Source organism: Osmia bicornis, chromosome 12 (genome assembly GCF_907164935.1).
Source record: "Osmia bicornis bicornis chromosome 12, iOsmBic2.1, whole genome shotgun sequence".
Lineage (NCBI taxonomy): Eukaryota > Metazoa > Arthropoda > Insecta > Hymenoptera > Megachilidae > Osmia > Osmia bicornis.
Window position 1 is genome coordinate 665,044 of NC_060227.1, and position 15,703 is coordinate 680,746.

General features: G+C 29.9%; 6 protein-coding genes across 9 annotated transcripts; 2 read left to right on the plus strand and 4 right to left on the minus strand.

Moving 5' to 3' along the window:
* Positions 1–70: 70 nt before the first annotated feature.
* LOC114879268 (protein SDA1 homolog) lies at positions 71–5,156 on the minus strand. Its single transcript, XM_029194045.2, has 10 exons — positions 5,065–5,156; positions 4,643–4,793; positions 4,475–4,579; positions 2,733–2,831; positions 2,122–2,637; positions 1,810–2,044; positions 1,588–1,723; positions 1,205–1,517; positions 436–1,095; positions 71–366 (listed from the first exon to the last, which is right to left on the minus strand). Exons 2-10 carry the CDS (start codon positions 4,727–4,729, stop codon positions 166–168), a joined length of 2,352 nt encoding a protein of 783 aa, XP_029049878.1. The 5' UTR covers positions 4,730–4,793; positions 5,065–5,156; the 3' UTR covers positions 71–165.
* On the minus strand, positions 2,848–4,565 carry LOC114879274 (origin recognition complex subunit 5). Its single transcript, XM_029194058.1, has 2 exons — positions 4,475–4,565; positions 2,848–4,358 (listed from the first exon to the last, which is right to left on the minus strand). The coding sequence occupies exon 2, from the start codon at positions 4,261–4,263 to the stop codon at positions 2,962–2,964; it is 1,302 nt and encodes a 433-aa protein (XP_029049891.1). The 5' UTR covers positions 4,264–4,358; positions 4,475–4,565; the 3' UTR covers positions 2,848–2,961.
* On the plus strand, positions 5,121–6,527 carry LOC114879277 (general transcription factor 3C polypeptide 6). The gene is made up of 4 exons (XM_029194063.2): positions 5,121–5,245; positions 5,302–5,459; positions 5,521–5,779; positions 5,881–6,527. Exons 1-4 carry the CDS (start codon positions 5,224–5,226, stop codon positions 6,438–6,440), a joined length of 999 nt encoding a protein of 332 aa, XP_029049896.1. The 5' UTR covers positions 5,121–5,223; the 3' UTR covers positions 6,441–6,527.
* Positions 6,528–6,889: 362 nt separating this feature from the next.
* LOC114879271 (amidophosphoribosyltransferase-like) lies at positions 6,890–10,072 on the minus strand. Of its 2 annotated transcripts, none has more exons than XM_029194050.2 (8): positions 9,994–10,072; positions 8,873–9,080; positions 8,511–8,803; positions 8,187–8,436; positions 7,876–8,112; positions 7,657–7,784; positions 7,365–7,586; positions 6,890–7,284 (listed from the first exon to the last, which is right to left on the minus strand). In XM_029194050.2, exons 2-8 carry the CDS (start codon positions 9,066–9,068, stop codon positions 7,012–7,014), a joined length of 1,599 nt encoding a protein of 532 aa, XP_029049883.1. In that variant the 5' UTR covers positions 9,069–9,080; positions 9,994–10,072; the 3' UTR covers positions 6,890–7,011. The 2 variants fall into 2 exon arrangements, with proteins under 2 accessions (XP_029049883.1, XP_029049881.1); XM_029194048.2 differs by having other exon boundaries at positions 7,876–8,115.
* Positions 10,073–10,636: 564 nt separating this feature from the next.
* Positions 10,637–13,418, plus strand: LOC114879276 (multifunctional protein ADE2). 2 transcript variants are annotated; one of them, XM_029194062.2, is made up of 7 exons: positions 10,637–10,737; positions 11,360–11,683; positions 11,762–12,105; positions 12,194–12,469; positions 12,853–12,997; positions 13,073–13,248; positions 13,326–13,418. In XM_029194062.2, the coding sequence occupies exons 1-6, from the start codon at positions 10,731–10,733 to the stop codon at positions 13,237–13,239; spliced, it is 1,263 nt and encodes a 420-aa protein (XP_029049895.1). In that variant the 5' UTR covers positions 10,637–10,730; the 3' UTR covers positions 13,240–13,248; positions 13,326–13,418. The 2 variants fall into 2 exon arrangements, with proteins under 2 accessions (XP_029049895.1, XP_029049894.1); XM_029194061.2 differs by lacking the exon at positions 10,637–10,737 and adding an exon at positions 10,756–10,872.
* Positions 13,075–15,598, minus strand: LOC114879272 (xaa-Pro aminopeptidase 3-like). 2 transcript variants are annotated; one of them, XM_029194052.2, is made up of 5 exons: positions 15,441–15,598; positions 14,387–15,331; positions 13,946–14,308; positions 13,675–13,857; positions 13,075–13,164 (listed from the first exon to the last, which is right to left on the minus strand). In XM_029194052.2, the coding sequence occupies exons 1-4, from the start codon at positions 15,487–15,489 to the stop codon at positions 13,691–13,693; spliced, it is 1,524 nt and encodes a 507-aa protein (XP_029049885.2). In that variant the 5' UTR covers positions 15,490–15,598; the 3' UTR covers positions 13,075–13,164; positions 13,675–13,690. The 2 variants fall into 2 exon arrangements, with proteins under 2 accessions (XP_029049885.2, XP_029049884.2); XM_029194051.2 differs by lacking the exon at positions 13,075–13,164 and having other exon boundaries at positions 13,240–13,857; positions 15,441–15,596.
* Positions 15,599–15,703: the final 105 nt, after the last annotated feature.

Here is a 15,703-nt window from a genome sequence, read left to right on the forward strand (position 1 = left end):
TGGTGCAGCACCAGCGCAACGCGTCAAGTAAAACTGCTTGATGTTGTATTTTGTATTTATTGATAATATAAATAGTATAAGATTTATTTATTTATAAATGAAAAGAAAATGACCCGTTTTATGTATAAACATTAAAAATACATTTACACACGTGCATATTTGTAACTACTTCATTCTTTTCTGCTTTATTAAATGATTTCTTAGAGCAATTTGTTTCTCCTTAAAAGAACGTTTCACTTTTCCTTTTATTTTGTGCTTCATCATTTGAAAGGATTTCATTTTCTTTTTCTCACGATTCGTCTTACTGCAAAGTTGATTTTGTCGTCCGTCTTTGTAACCGAATTTTTCTCTACCATCTTGTCCTTTCTGTAAAGATAAAATAAAAGATTTAACGTGATTTGATTTTTTACATTTTTCGGCGAAATTAAAACAAACCTTCACTGATTCAATGCGAGCCTGTTTGTCATGTTTTCGTTTTTTATAAATATTTTCTATGTCAGTTAATTTAACAAATTCTCCTCGTTCGTTATCATTAGGATAAGGCCTCTTCAGACTTCGTTTGGTATACGTAACTTGTTGTTTCGCTAGTGCGTTATCTATTTTTACAAAATCTTCATCGGTTAATAATCGTTGAACCGATATTACAGATGCCTTTTCCTTTTTCTCTGCCATCATTTCTTCTTTCTTTTTTGATATGGTATTTTCCTGTTTTTTTAATTTTAACTTTTTTCTTTCAAGCTTTGTTAGCTTACTACGTTGCTGCTTTTTATTTCTATTTCTTACATCTTGAGTTTCTTCTATATCGGTACTATTCATATCTGATTTAATAATCTCGTTTTTAATGTCATCTTCGTGTCTTAATGTCTTTACCTGTTCATTTTTATCTATTTCTGTGATATTTTTATTATTATTTTGAACATTCATTTCTGTAAGTGATTTTATCTCTTCCTCTTCGTCTTCCTCATCGTCATCGTCAGTTTCCACCTCCTCCTCCTCATCGTCATCATGATCATCATACTCTTGCTCATGACCATCATCATCATCATTATCTTCACCACTAGTATGGTTTACATCAACCCATTCACCGTCGCTATCCTGAAATAAAAATTTCACGAATGCAATTTTTTCTATGAAAACAGTTATAAATAAGAATTAATTTTTAATAAGTAAGAATACATTTTCTTTAGTTCATGTTTTTACTTACGTCACTGTCAGTGTTAATCTTGGAAATATCTTCTGAATTGTTATCAAGTAGAACATCCGCTCCTGGTATGAATTCAAAAGCAGATATTTGTCCATATCTTTGAGTTTCTAAAGTAACAGTTGCCTCCGTGGGTCGTCCTCTGTCCTTTTTGTGCAACATTTCTGGTATAGTATTTCTGAATAAAGCGATTAAAGACCGTGCAGCCATCATTACACTACGTTCTTTATAATGTTTATATCGTACTAAATCTTGCAATAAATCTGCATTCATTACTAAAGGACATCGTGTGCATATTTCTCGGATAGCGTTTAGGCTGCAATAAAAATTTTTTTTATTAATTATACTGATATTAAGCTGAAAAATGTTACAAATTTACAATGTACCCAATAGCCATAACGTCGGCAGAATTTCGTTCTGTAACAAAGTTATTTGCCAACGTTTTCAAAATAGGTTCCAATACATCAGGTGGTACGAGTTCGTGAGAAGATTGAGCGATGAATTGTAAGAGTTTTGTCACTTCTAAAATTATTAAAGAAAAAGAAAACATGATTGCGTTTCCCTAAACTATTATACTGATCATTTTTTTTAGCAACAGAAAAATTTACCTCTTTGATGTGGTTGCATAAATCTTTGAAGATACGGATAAAAATTCAATAGAAACAAACTGTGCAATCCAATGAGCCTAGAAATTACATCCAAAGTAATTAGTTTAATTTCAAATCTATCATTATTTTTTTCTAATTGTTTGAACAGTTTCTCCGCAAAGCCTTGAGGATCATGAATTAAATGTAACGCCGAGAAATTAAAACTCGGGGCTTTCGTCGCTTTCTTCTTAGATTTCTAGAATATATAAACTGTATTCATTAAAATTGAAATATAATGTCAACAGCGGTTTGTCAATCATTATGCTAACTTACCGCTAATACCTGTTTTGCTTTAGCTAAATGTTTCTCACGTTTTTTTGTTTTTTTATTTACCCTATTGGCCATTATAATTTCCTTAATATTTGGCTCACTGTCACTGTCGCTATCATCAGATTGTCGATCTTCCACACCGGTTCCCACAAAAAACTTTAAACAACTGACCATAACTTTAGTTGCTTTGGCAAAACATCCTGTTGCCAAGACATTCACAGTTTTTGCATCATTCCAAATATTTTTATTGTACAATTCTATCATAATATCTGCAGACATTTTTGCAGCTCTGACATTGGAGTCTTTCAACATTGAAAACATAAAATTCTGTAAAACTGTATTAACTTTTGCATTCTTCTGTTTAGCATTGACATTTTTAATATCAGTAATGATGTGGGTCTGCAAGAATTGCCTCAGATTTTTATCCTGACATCTCAGCAATTGAAAGAATAAACTGAGAAGTACAGTGGGTTCCAAAAGAGACTTGTTACGTAGTTGAATTAGAGCTTTACAAAACGTCTATAAAAAAAAGAAGGTATCAATTAAGATTAAAAAAAAAAAAAAAAAATCGAACAAGTAAAATGCAATGTTATTCTGTGTAATTTTACACTTACTAATCGCATGTCATTATCAAGTACTGTATTATACGTCTGCAGAACATCAATGATTTCTTGAGGGAATGATTGTAATGTATCTGGGTAACAATGCGCCACCTGTATAAAAATAATATTTTAAGTTGAAAACTTTTATTTTTTAATAAAAAAGATAATAAATATGTACAAAAAAATGTTTACACTTATTGATAATTGATACAATAATGAAATGATTTGTGATAAGTATATTCTACAACATAAAATTATACAAATAATTCTGAATATTGAATCCAACAGTTTTAGCTATAACAAGAATGAAATCATACGATACACAGCATTTTAATTTAGGTTCATCCAAATTATAATTTCCTACAGTAGTTAGTAAGCCAAGCTGACACATTGATGGAATTTGCGCAAGTAAATTAGCATTAATATCAACTTTTTCATCGAGAATAGCACAAAAAATAGCAAGCATTCTAGATACTAGAAAATGATGAGGCCCGCTGCGAGTATTTAGTATCGTCTTCTTTTTAGTAGCTCCCTTCTTTTTTCTTTTGAACTTTCGTTTCATGAAAAGATATTTATCTTCTTTTGCAGGATTGTACGAAGCAAGATATGATGCAATTAACATGTATTTTGCATAATATGGTAACTCAAAACTTAATGCTAGTCTCATTGTTGATTCAATCTCTGTGGACAACTGATTATGTTTTGCAAAATCTTCAACTGAAACTCGAAGATAAATAACTTCCAAATTTGCTTTAAACACAGCAGATATGTTTCTCCATAACATGGCAGTATCATTCTTTTTAGATTTATTAATTTCAATAGGTTCTATGTATTTAGAAAAGTTTATCCTAGCCATATAACGGAGTTCGTTAAGATCTCTACAAAATCGAAAAAACACAGACAGAAACAAATTTAAATAGTCTTTATAAAATGAATCTTCGTAATCATGTGGTTTATTTAAAAGTAAGATCTCGCTAAATTCATTTCGCGTATACTGTGAGAAATGAATTTTGATTGGTTCATGCATACCAATTTTTACTCTGAACTTCTCCCATACTATATCACTTATCAAAATTACACAAACATTAACACCTGAGATTTCCTTTAATTTTGAAAATGCAGGTAGAAAACCAATATCAATGTTTCTTAACTTATCACATTTATCAAGTACTATGATAGTTGGTTTAGTACTATTTATAGAAATTTCTTTAAGGTACATTACAAAATCTGCAATATTGTCGCATTTATATTGTAATTTATCATTTGTTACTGAACCAATTAAATTTGATGATAGATCATTCAGGATATAGTTAAACATATGTTTACTATTAATATGTTCAATGCAATTAATAATAGTTGCATTATATTTTAAGTAAGAAAGCATAGATTTAACTACTAAAGATTTTGCAGTAGCTGTATGACCATAAATGAATATGCTATGAGGCACTGGTTCATCTGAATAACCAATCAAAGAATAAAGCTGCTCTATTACTTTTTCTCTACAAACAATTTTTTCTTTTAAATATTGCAAACAGTCTTCCATGATTACTCTACAAATTTCTGAACAACAATTTATAATATAAAGTATGAAAGAGCAACTATTTGTAGAATTTTGTTTAGATATCTTATTAATTATACCTGCAAAAAAAAAGAACTTTTCTAACATTTAAGAACTTTATAACATAGAAATGAAACTAATACATAATATCTTATGTTGAAAACTATTAAATTATATTAATTTTTACAGAGCATACCTGCGCTAGAAAGATAACTATTTCATCAAGACTTTTATTGAATTTGTTGGGTGTTAGACGAAATACTTCCAAAATGGACTTATAATGTTGGTGCTGTTGTAGAAACTGCAAAAATATAGAAATGTATAGTAAATGTATAAGGTGAATATATCATAAAAGAGAACTTACTTCTTCCTTGTAAGATTCTGGATCACGTTTAATAAGATTTTGTAATTGTGGAAGATTATCTGGTAACTGATTATTGTGTCTCACCATTTTCTGACTTCTTATTATTCAAATTAATACATTAAGAATCTCAAATTATGAATCTTCAAATAACCTGCAAAGATTTGAATAACGTTTTTGTAAACTTATACATTAAGTTTTATTAATGATGATAAATGGCATAAAGATAAACGTGGAGAACAACTGTATTATAATACATCTATTTTATTTAACAACCCCTTTAAAGAACCTTGCATTGTATACATTTATATATAATACACGTGCATAGCACAACACAATTAACCTTGTTTATTAACCAGTACAGACTATATAAGCAGAAATTAATAAAAAAATGTAACAATTGTAGTACATACCAAAATACCTACCATTAAAATATCATTTTATCTCACTTTTCTACTTATTTCTGCTTGTTACTAAATATTCTATCTTCTCGCGCCAGATTTTCAGGATCAGAAACAAGTGTATGTATTTACATAATATGTATACAGAGGGAGACATCATCTTCCCCTACCCTTATCATTCTTATGGAAGCCCATGGAAGCCTTGGTATGCATGATTTATTTACATAAATAAAACAAAGAAGTAATATTTTACAAATTCAGAATTATTCGAAATGGGATCCGATGATGACGAAGAAGAGATTCTTGTATATGTAGAATTTGAAGGACTTGTTGACAGTAATGTATTTAATGAAAAACAATTACAATTAGATATGATTGGTATAGACACAGAATACCCAATAATGCAAATAAATGGCAGAGTAAGTTAATAAATAAAACAATATCATTCTTACACAGTATTTACCTCATTGTTAATTTTAGTTTTATGAAGGTGCCTATGAAGATGTTTGTGGTACTCACATGTTCTTTACAAAAGATGATAATCCTGCCGTGGATGATCCTGTTTTTGATGCTGCTCCAAATTTAAAATATTTTGGTAAAACTAGAAAATGTTTAAAGATGAGAAGAATCTTCATAAAACCTAGAACAGAAGTTCTTGGTGATTCTGAACATGAACAGTGTATTCCAAATTTAAATACACTTAAACAAGCAGGAATACCATTTCAATATCAGAAAGAAGGTATTGATGCACTTGATAAAATTATACATTCAACATTTTTAATAACTCATACTTTTCATGTATACTTTGATAAATTATAAAATGTTTATTTTGTTTTATAGCTCTTTTTTTTTGGGAAACAGTGCGGAACAATAGACTAAATGCGTTACATTCCTATTTAGAGAAACAGAGAATTAGACAACAACAAAAATCTGAAGGGATAGAATTAGAATCTGAATCTGACGAAGACAATCCATTTGCTATGTATAATCATAAAGAAGAGGCTAGTACTTTGAATAAATCTGAAGATAACTGTGTTAATTCGGACAAAGAATCAAATTACTGTGATAATCAGTCTCATTCTGAGGATATTTGTCAGAACAATTTTAATCCTGAAACTTTAGCAGAACCAGAATCTTCAATTTTAAAAAATGACAATGGCCCCTTGCTTAGACGTATGAAGACACATAAAACTAAGGTAGTTTGTAAAAGAAAAATAAACATAACTGGTAATAAACAAAGAAAAAAATGTCAAACAAAACGTTCCTTATTGGAAGATGAAGTTTCATCATCTAATGCAAAAGTAAGGACCTTATCAGATAAAAAAGAGGTTGACGTCGAGGCTAAGTCCGATATTACTAAAATTTTAAATTCATTGGAAATTGCTGAACATAAAAACTAAGAAATAGATATCTAAAGCAATTGCAAAATATTTACACACAAAAATGGATTGATATAAATATACAATAAACTTTGCTTTTGTAGAAAATACGTTTTCATTAATTTCGTAATCATTATAGTATTATATTTTAACGTGACTTATATACTTTATTTTAAAACAAAAGTATAAAATATTACATTTTCTTGTACTATGATCATTGTTGAGCATAATTAATGATAAAATGAATAACATTTGTGACTCTTAAGTCGTATACATTTCTCTTAATTAAATTTTCTTAATTACATTAAAAATTGATATAAAACAATTTTATCAGATCTTAAAGATCTTAAAGACTTACTACCCTTATATGTATTTTGTTTAAATTAGTTTTGCAATACTGAAACAGAACTATTTGTCAAAATTTTAGAATGACTCTAATTTTTTATCAATAGTTGATGTACATAAATAGGTTTTAAATCGCATCAAGATAATTTTATTTAAGAAATCTGATGCGAACTTGTTCCATTGCAGACATACGCATTTCAACAATGTTTAGTTTGCTATCTGTGTATTCCTAAACTGTTTATTTGCTTCACCAATCCAAATCACCAGGAAGTTCATCAGGATACTCTCCAGTCAAACAAGCAGTACAGTGTCCAATGTAACTGCTTTCACGATTGTCCATACGAAATCTTACAGCTTTTACCAGTCCATCTACAGAAAGGTATGTTAAACTATCAGCTCCGACGTGTTTTGCTAGTTTCACACTATCTAATTTATTAGCAATTAATTCTTCTCTCGTTGGTATATTGATTCCCATATAACAAGGATATTTTAATGGAGGTGAAGCTATTCTGATGTGAACCTACAAACATATAATTTAAATATGAATTGTTCTTTTATTGTATAATAGAGATACATAAACATATGATACACGTAACTCACTTCCCTTGCTCCTGCATCACGAAGTAATTTAATTATAGGTCCAATGGTATTCCCTCTAACAATTGAATCATCAATTAGAATTAATTTCCTCCCTTTCACATTTTCTGACAAAGCTCCAAACTTTTTTGCTACGCCAAGTTGTCTGAGTCGCGTACTAGGTTGAATAAATGTTCTACCAACGTATCTGTTTTTACATAATACTTCCGCAAAAGGTATTTGGGACTGTAATAGTTAAAAAATTGTACATAGTTATACAACATTCAATAATAAAATATTTAATAAATGTTTTTACCTGTCTAGCATAGCCATGTGCTGCTGCAGTTCCAGATTCAGGTACTGAACTAACTATATCTGCTTCTACCGGCGATTCCAGAGCAAGTTCACGTCCACATTGCATGCGAACAGAATAAACCATTTGCCCTATGGAATGAAATGAATTGTCATAATTACTCCTTTATATATTTACGTTCATTTACTTTGTAATGAAGTAGAATTAATTATTACAGTCTACCTTCAAAAATACTATCGCTACGTGCAAAGTAAACATATTCAAAGATACAAAAGGCCTGAGGCTTTTTGTCGGGTCTCTCGACAATATCTATAGTTTTAATACCCTCCCGTGTCAATTCTACAATTTCTCCAGGAAATACTTCACGCACGTATCGTGCTCCAATACTTAGAAATCCACACGATTCAGATGAAATAACCCAACCTTCAGCTTCATCATCATCATCATCTGATTCACTTCCTGCTGCAATAAACATATTTTATTCAATCATTTAGAATTGTTATCTATAAATTAAATTAAATTTCATTACCAACCTAAGTTACCAATTGGTACAATTTTTCCAAGACATAAAGGACGATTTCCGTAAGGGTCTCGTACACCATATATCGTGTCTCTTTGCATAATTACTAATGAATACGATAATGGTGCTAATTGCATTAGATGTTTTATACGCGCTGGCCAATCTGGCCCATTTACTTCACCTTCAGGGGGATTCAAACAAAGAGCTTGCGTTATTAATTCAGAGTCTGAATGAGTTGATAAACCAACTCCACGTCCTAACACCTGTCATGATAAATAAAAAATAATTAACAACAAATATGAGTATAAAAGTATTCATCTTTACTATGTAACATTACCATTTTTCTTAGTGATTCTGTATTTACAAGCTCTCCATTGTGAGCAACTGCTAATGCTCCATGTGCAGTGTGAACCACAAATGGTTGACAATTAACTTCCTCGCTTGCTGCACTTGTACTGTATCTAGTATGGCCAATTCCAAGATTTCCACTCAGTTTCTTCATGTTTTCATCATTAAAAATGTTATTAATCATTCCCATTCCCTTGTGGACATGAAAAGATTTTGAACATACACCCTCGCTTGTGACAATACCTGCACTTTCTTGACCCCTGTGTTGCAATGCCACTAAACCTGAATCAAATATATAATAAGTAATAATTAAATCAAATTATACAGTAGTAAACTTACATTTATACTTACCTAAACAAACCACTTGAGCTACATCAATTTGAGATGGCCAATCACCTGCAGCAATGCATCCAAAAACTCCACATTCGTGTGTGAGTCCAGTAATTGATTCCTTGTTGATCTTTTCTACATTATGTACACCTTTATCTCTTTTACCTTTAATGGCCACTGATTGAGTATATGAATCTGCTTGCATATTACAAGACATTTCAATTATACTCTGAAAAATATCAAGTCAATATTAAATAACAACAATATTTGTTTCTGAAATTAAATTCTTAAAAGTATCATGATACTATATTATCATAAAAAAAAACATTGTTTTTCTTATATTGCAAAATATATAACAGACCCCCTTGAGATTCCTTCCGAATTATCATTAATGCCCCTATAAACTATTGACCCCTAATGGACAGATAGAACCAAGCTTTCAATATTACTGCTATATTTTTTTCAATATACTTGCTTAATCAGTATTTCGCAACAGATTTCATCATTGTACCACGCTGATATTACCATATATAGAAAATATTTATACTTATAAGTTAATTTTATTATTCAGTGTGATACTGTATGATAATGCAAAGTAAACAGAAAACAACAAAAACAAGTTTTTAGCTATTTTTTTATTTTTACAACTTTTTTCAAACTTGAAATACATCTGAACTACTTTTAAATACTTTTGTGAAATAAAATTATTTTAATATATTACTATTAAAATCACAATTTTCCTACAGAAGAATCTTTAATAAGGTGAATATAAACAGCTTTGTAACTCTCATTTGAGAATATCATAATGATTTTATCGATTTACTCCATATCCAATCGATTAAAGAACGAAAAATTTTAATTGTATCGCGGTTGCGATTTTTATGTCCATGACTGTGCCCACTTGTTGAATATTACATATATTTGGCGATTTTATAAATATTTTAAAATATAAATCGCATATACATTTTTTGAAGCTATTGCCCCTTGAAGGCAAATTTTATTCGTTTCATCTTTATTCGTTTGATTTTATAATTCTTATAAAATAGCTGCATTTAATCATAACAACTGTAGCAGTTCATACCGGTTAATGCAAATAAATAATTTTAAAATACAAGTTTTGAACTATATATGTATGTACATACCACGTGCGTCAAAAGTTTGAACGTTCGTGATGTTCTATCTGCTCGAAAGGGATCCGCATGAAATATAACTCCCGACTGGCTTCAGAAACACGAATGACTATGTAGACCAATGAAAACTTATTAATAACTGGAGGGGCTAGCTCATTTAGTTATTATCTTTTAAATTCCTTCATTGCTTTTTTTTACACTCGTCGAAATAGTAAATATAGTTATAACCGAAGTTTTACAAAAAAGGCAACTATGATCCATTCGATTACGCATTCGCGTATAGATCAAAAATCCACGATAACTATCTTCAATTCTATCGATGTTAATATTTTTATCACCACTGTACGTGTTATTGTTTATATTGTTTATGAATCTGAAATAAATGATAAGTTCAATAATCAACTGGCTTATAAACAAACATTTTTTTACGTTTGAACAAAGTATTTTTTTACCATTATAAACATATACATACCTGTATCTTGAAAATTAGTCGGTCGAATTTTATCAAAGTTTTCCAAATATTTCCCTTAAGTTCTTTGAATCAATGTATTTTATTATTATATTCTTCTTTTGCAGTTTTTCTATGTGCAACACACGTGGTTGACAGTTTCATTACTTAACCGAAACAAAGATAATTTATAAACTTACGCCAATCACATAGAGCAATACGTTTAAAGTGGGGATCTCTAAAAAGCCGACCCGCACAAGTGAGAAGCTGATATTCAAGAAGTTAACAGAAGAGTCGAAACATGAATAGTAAGTGCTTAATACTTGATTAATTATATTGTATTATTACTCACTATGTACTGCTATTTTTAATTTATTTATACACGTGCCTGAAAGTATAATACCTCGTGCCGTGACATATTATGAATGACATCAATGGTTTCCGTAATAGCATTTTATGATATTCTAAAAAATTAATACCATAACTTTTTTCTTATACGAAACTGTAACATTGTTTTAAAAAATTCCTATTCTTATCAGTTAATCGTACAGTAAAGTCTTTCGAAATGATGGTCAATAAAACTCTGTTAAAATCTTTCCGCTGTACCGATCTTCTAATCGATCAAGGAAAACGATATATCGTAATTAAAATTAAGCATTTATAATACATAAGATATATAAAAAAAAAATAATAGTAATTCTTACGCAATTGTATACAAATATTTGTTATGAAATTGTTTTGACAAACATGTAGCAATATATTTTGACGTTACATGCCGGAAAATAACATCACGTAAATAAGTGTTACGCATGTAATGTTTTTTTATGCTTTTCATTTTTTTGTACAATTCATTTGCATTTTCCGAGTATTTTTTTTTGTAACAATGATAAATGCTTCATTTCTTCGACATATAATTTTTTATTCGAATAGAATATACACCCGGAAAGCTGATCATAGAAGGAAAGACCAAAAAGGTCTTTGAACTTTCAAATGATCCTACCCTATGTCTTTTACAAAGTAAAGATCGTATTACTGCTGGAGATGGTGTAAAATCACATGATTTGAAGGGCAAAGCTGCAATTAGTACAGATACAACAGCCAAGGTCTTCAAGTTATTAAATGCAGCTGGAATAAAAACTGCATTTGTTAAAGTAATGAATGAAACTGCCTTTATTGCACATAAATGTGAAATGCTTCCCATAGAATGGGTTACTAGAAGATTGGCAACTGGTAGTTTTTTGAAAAGGCATACAGGTATAAAGATTGAATAGTAGATTCTAAAAATTTGAAAAAAAAAAAAACATAAATGAATTTATTTATTTTATTTCGTAGGAGTTTCTGAAGGATACAGATTTAATCCACCATTGCAAGAAACATTCTTTAAAGATGACAGCAATCATGATCCTCAATGGTCAGAAGAACAAGTTATTTCTGCTGGTTTTAAGTTAAATGGACTTGTAATAGGAAAGGATGAATATGACATTATGCAACGTACTGCGCTTGCTGTATTTGAAATTCTAGAAAGAGCATGGATAACTAGACAGTGTGCTCTTATAGATATGAAAATAGAATTTGGTATAAATGTAAATGGTGAAATTATGGTAGCAGATATAATTGACAGTGATTCTTGGAGACTTTGGCCATCTGGTGATAAAAGATTGATGAAAGATAAACAAGTATAATATGCCATCATTTTATAAAATTAGATAATACATGTAATTATTTTACCTTAATATATTCTTTTTCTGTGTGTGGTTTTGTTAGGTGTATAGAAATTTAGCTACTGTAACTGAGGAAGATTTAAATACTGTAAAACACAATTTCGAATGGATAGCAGATCAACTGAACTATCTTATTCCACCACCTAGCAGCCTTGTTGTTATCCTAATGGGATCACCTTCTGATCAGGAGCATTGTACACAAATAGCAAAATATGCAAAGCATTTGTATTTAGAAGTTAAATTTCGGGTATGCAGTGCGCACAAGGGTACCCAAGAAGTATTACGTATTCTTGCAGAGTATGAAGGTAGTTTTAAAAAGGTACATTTATCATCTGTTTAAAAAGTTGGTAGATTATAAAAAGTTGTATATTGTTTTTTTTCGTATGATTTTACTTATTTAAGTAAATTGGTCTATATTTTGTATGCATTTAAAAAAATATTTTTAATTTTGCAATAGAAAAACATATAACATATTTACATTTCGTTTGAATATAAATATCATCTGTATGTAATAATAATGATTCACTATATTTAATATACAGACGATTATGTTCGAACTTATTATTGCCAAGATATGTGCAGATATATATATAATATATATATATGTTATTAATCAGCAAAACATAATGATAAAACCGTTGATATTAACGAACGTATATTGTTTATTTCTACATTATCGTGAGTATTTCTTATTTTTCCTAGGTGGTGCTAATAGCTGTAGCAGGGAGAAGTAACGGTTTGGGTCCAGTACTCTCTGGAAACACCTCTTTGCCTGTTATTAATTGCCCGCCTCTCAAACCAGAAAACATTGCACAAGATTTGTGGTCGTCTGTTAATGTTCCTTCAGGTAAATTGTGGATTATACGTGATCATAATTTTTGTTTATGCTATGATAAGACGATTAAATACATCCTGTTTGTAGGAATCGGATGTACCACAGTCGTTTATCCTGAAAGCGCAGCACTTGCAGCCGCTCAAATTCATGCGTTGCACGATCATCTCGTTTGGGCACGCCTGCGAGTAAAGCAGTTAATGAATTTTATTGCTTTAAAACAAGCAGATGGTAAACTAAGGAATCTTGAAATATAATATTTTCGAGTACGTATTTAATATTCATATAGTTTCATAAGTTAGTTTTATAATTTAAATGCTAATTGTTGCATGTCTGATCGCAGATGCTGATACGGATTAAGAAATAATACATGGCGAATACCTTTCGACACCTAATCGCAAATGACGAATAAATTTTCTTTTTTCGTTTACTGATATCATTTGACTGAATTAACTAATGAATTTAATATCGTACATAAATGTTCATGTTAGCTCTTTTTGTGTATATCGTGTTATTGTTTCTTCTAGTTATGCTCTATTGGTTACAAGTATATAACATTCATATATTTGCATTTAAACAAATCTTTGAGTAAGGCAAGAATGTCACAATTTTGCATACTATTTTCCTATTCTAAAATAAAAGGAAATAAACAATGTATATAAACTAAAACATTTATAAAACTGAACTCTTACTATATAATAGCTGTTATCATAAATTTTGACTTGCTAAGGCTTCTATTTCATTAATCTCTTTTGGACATGTTTCTGTTAAGATTACTGGACCACTTTCTGTTATTAAAATATCATCCTCAATGCGTACACCTAAACCATAAAATTCTGGTGGAGCAAATTTATTTTTGTGATTAATATATATACCTGTAAACGATAAAAAATGAACATATATAATAATAATAATAATAATGAATCATTTTTTGAATAAATAATGTTATTCGATATGTCGTACCAGGTTCTACCGTAATTATCATCCCTGGTTGAAGTTTCAAGTTTCTAGACATTTTTCCTGTGTCATGTATGTCCATTCCCAAATAGTGACTGACATGGTGAGGACAATAAGTATGAACTGCAGAAAATAACTCAGCTCTACTCAAATCTTTTGGTATTAATCTAATTTCTTGTAATCTTTTGCTTAGCAAGGAACACATATCGTGATATAATTGATCTAATGAAGGAAATTCTTTCAATCGACGAATTAAAGTCTTTTGAACATCCAATACTACATCGTATATAATTTTTTGTTCCTGAGTAAAAGTGCCATTAATTGGCCATGTTCTAGTTACATCTGATGAGTAACCATGATATTCACAACCTACAACAATTTGAAATTAAAATCAGATTGGAAATAAATGAGAACAACATTAACATACATGTATATAACTAAACGAACCAGCATCCATTAAAACCATTTCTCCATTTCGAATGATTTGATTGTTACTAATATAATGGATGACATTGGAATTTTTGCCTGCTGCAATAACTGGTGGATACGCTAAAAATTCTGCACCATTCATACGACTTTCATAATCTACAATTGCAAATAAATGGTGTTCGCTCATTTTTGGTTTTGAAACTTCTATTGTTTTAGATATTGCAGCTGAAATAATTTCACAGCTCTTTTTCATCAAGTCTATTTCAGATTGTGATTTAATTAATCTGATTTTATGTATTATATTTGTTGGAGAAATGAACTTTTGACTATTAGTGAATTTTATTAATTCACATAATTTTCTGTGTAAATTTGACTGTACTATGTCAATATTATCATACCAAATGGTGTTTTTTTTATTCTCCTTCATAAAAGAGACAAAAAATTGTTCAAATTCAGTTATTGGTAGAGCTAAATCAATGCCAAACATTTTAGGTGCTCTTTCAACCCCGCTTCTAGGACCATCCCACAATTCAGAATGTTCATCTTGCGGTGCCACAAATAATGTAGTCATAAAATTTTCATTCTTTGCTATTATTACCAAAATACTGTCTGGTTCTTGACAACCAGTGAGATACAAAAAATCTGTATTTTGGCGAAAAACATATGGTATTTTACCAGACATGTATACTTTAGATGAAGATGGGATAATTACAATATGTGGTTCATTAAGATTTCCAATAGAAGCATGCGAAACGATACTCTTTGTTAATTTTTCTCGTCTCTTTTTGAACTCATCCAGTTGAATACCTGGTACAACTTCTCCTTCCTTCATTAAATGAGGATGCGTTATTGCTGTTGGTTGACCACATGATTGGCAGACAATTGCCGACGATTCCTCAGCTTGTCGTCGATTTAAATTATTGGAAAAGGAATCTAATGAATATCTTATGTACCTTCGTTGTCCTAAAAATCATGATTAATAACAAAGTAATATTTAAACTGAATTCTTAATCTCGTACATTTTTAAAAATATAACCTATTACATATCGATACTTTTATTTATATTTCTTACCATATTTTTTAATTTGTAGCAGAAGAGAATTTCTTACAGTGGTAAACATTTTAAATTACTCTTAATTAAAACTCTTATATATATCAAAAATTTTCGTTCAATAAATTACTAAAAATATTGACACTTTTAGGCACTGCTGGGTCAGTGCTGACTTGATTTCTGCAGTAGTTCCATAAACTCTGTACGGTATATACATTGTTTGTAATTTGACAGTAAGGCAATGATCTATTTCGACAAATTAGTGATGGGTTTTGTGTTAGTTT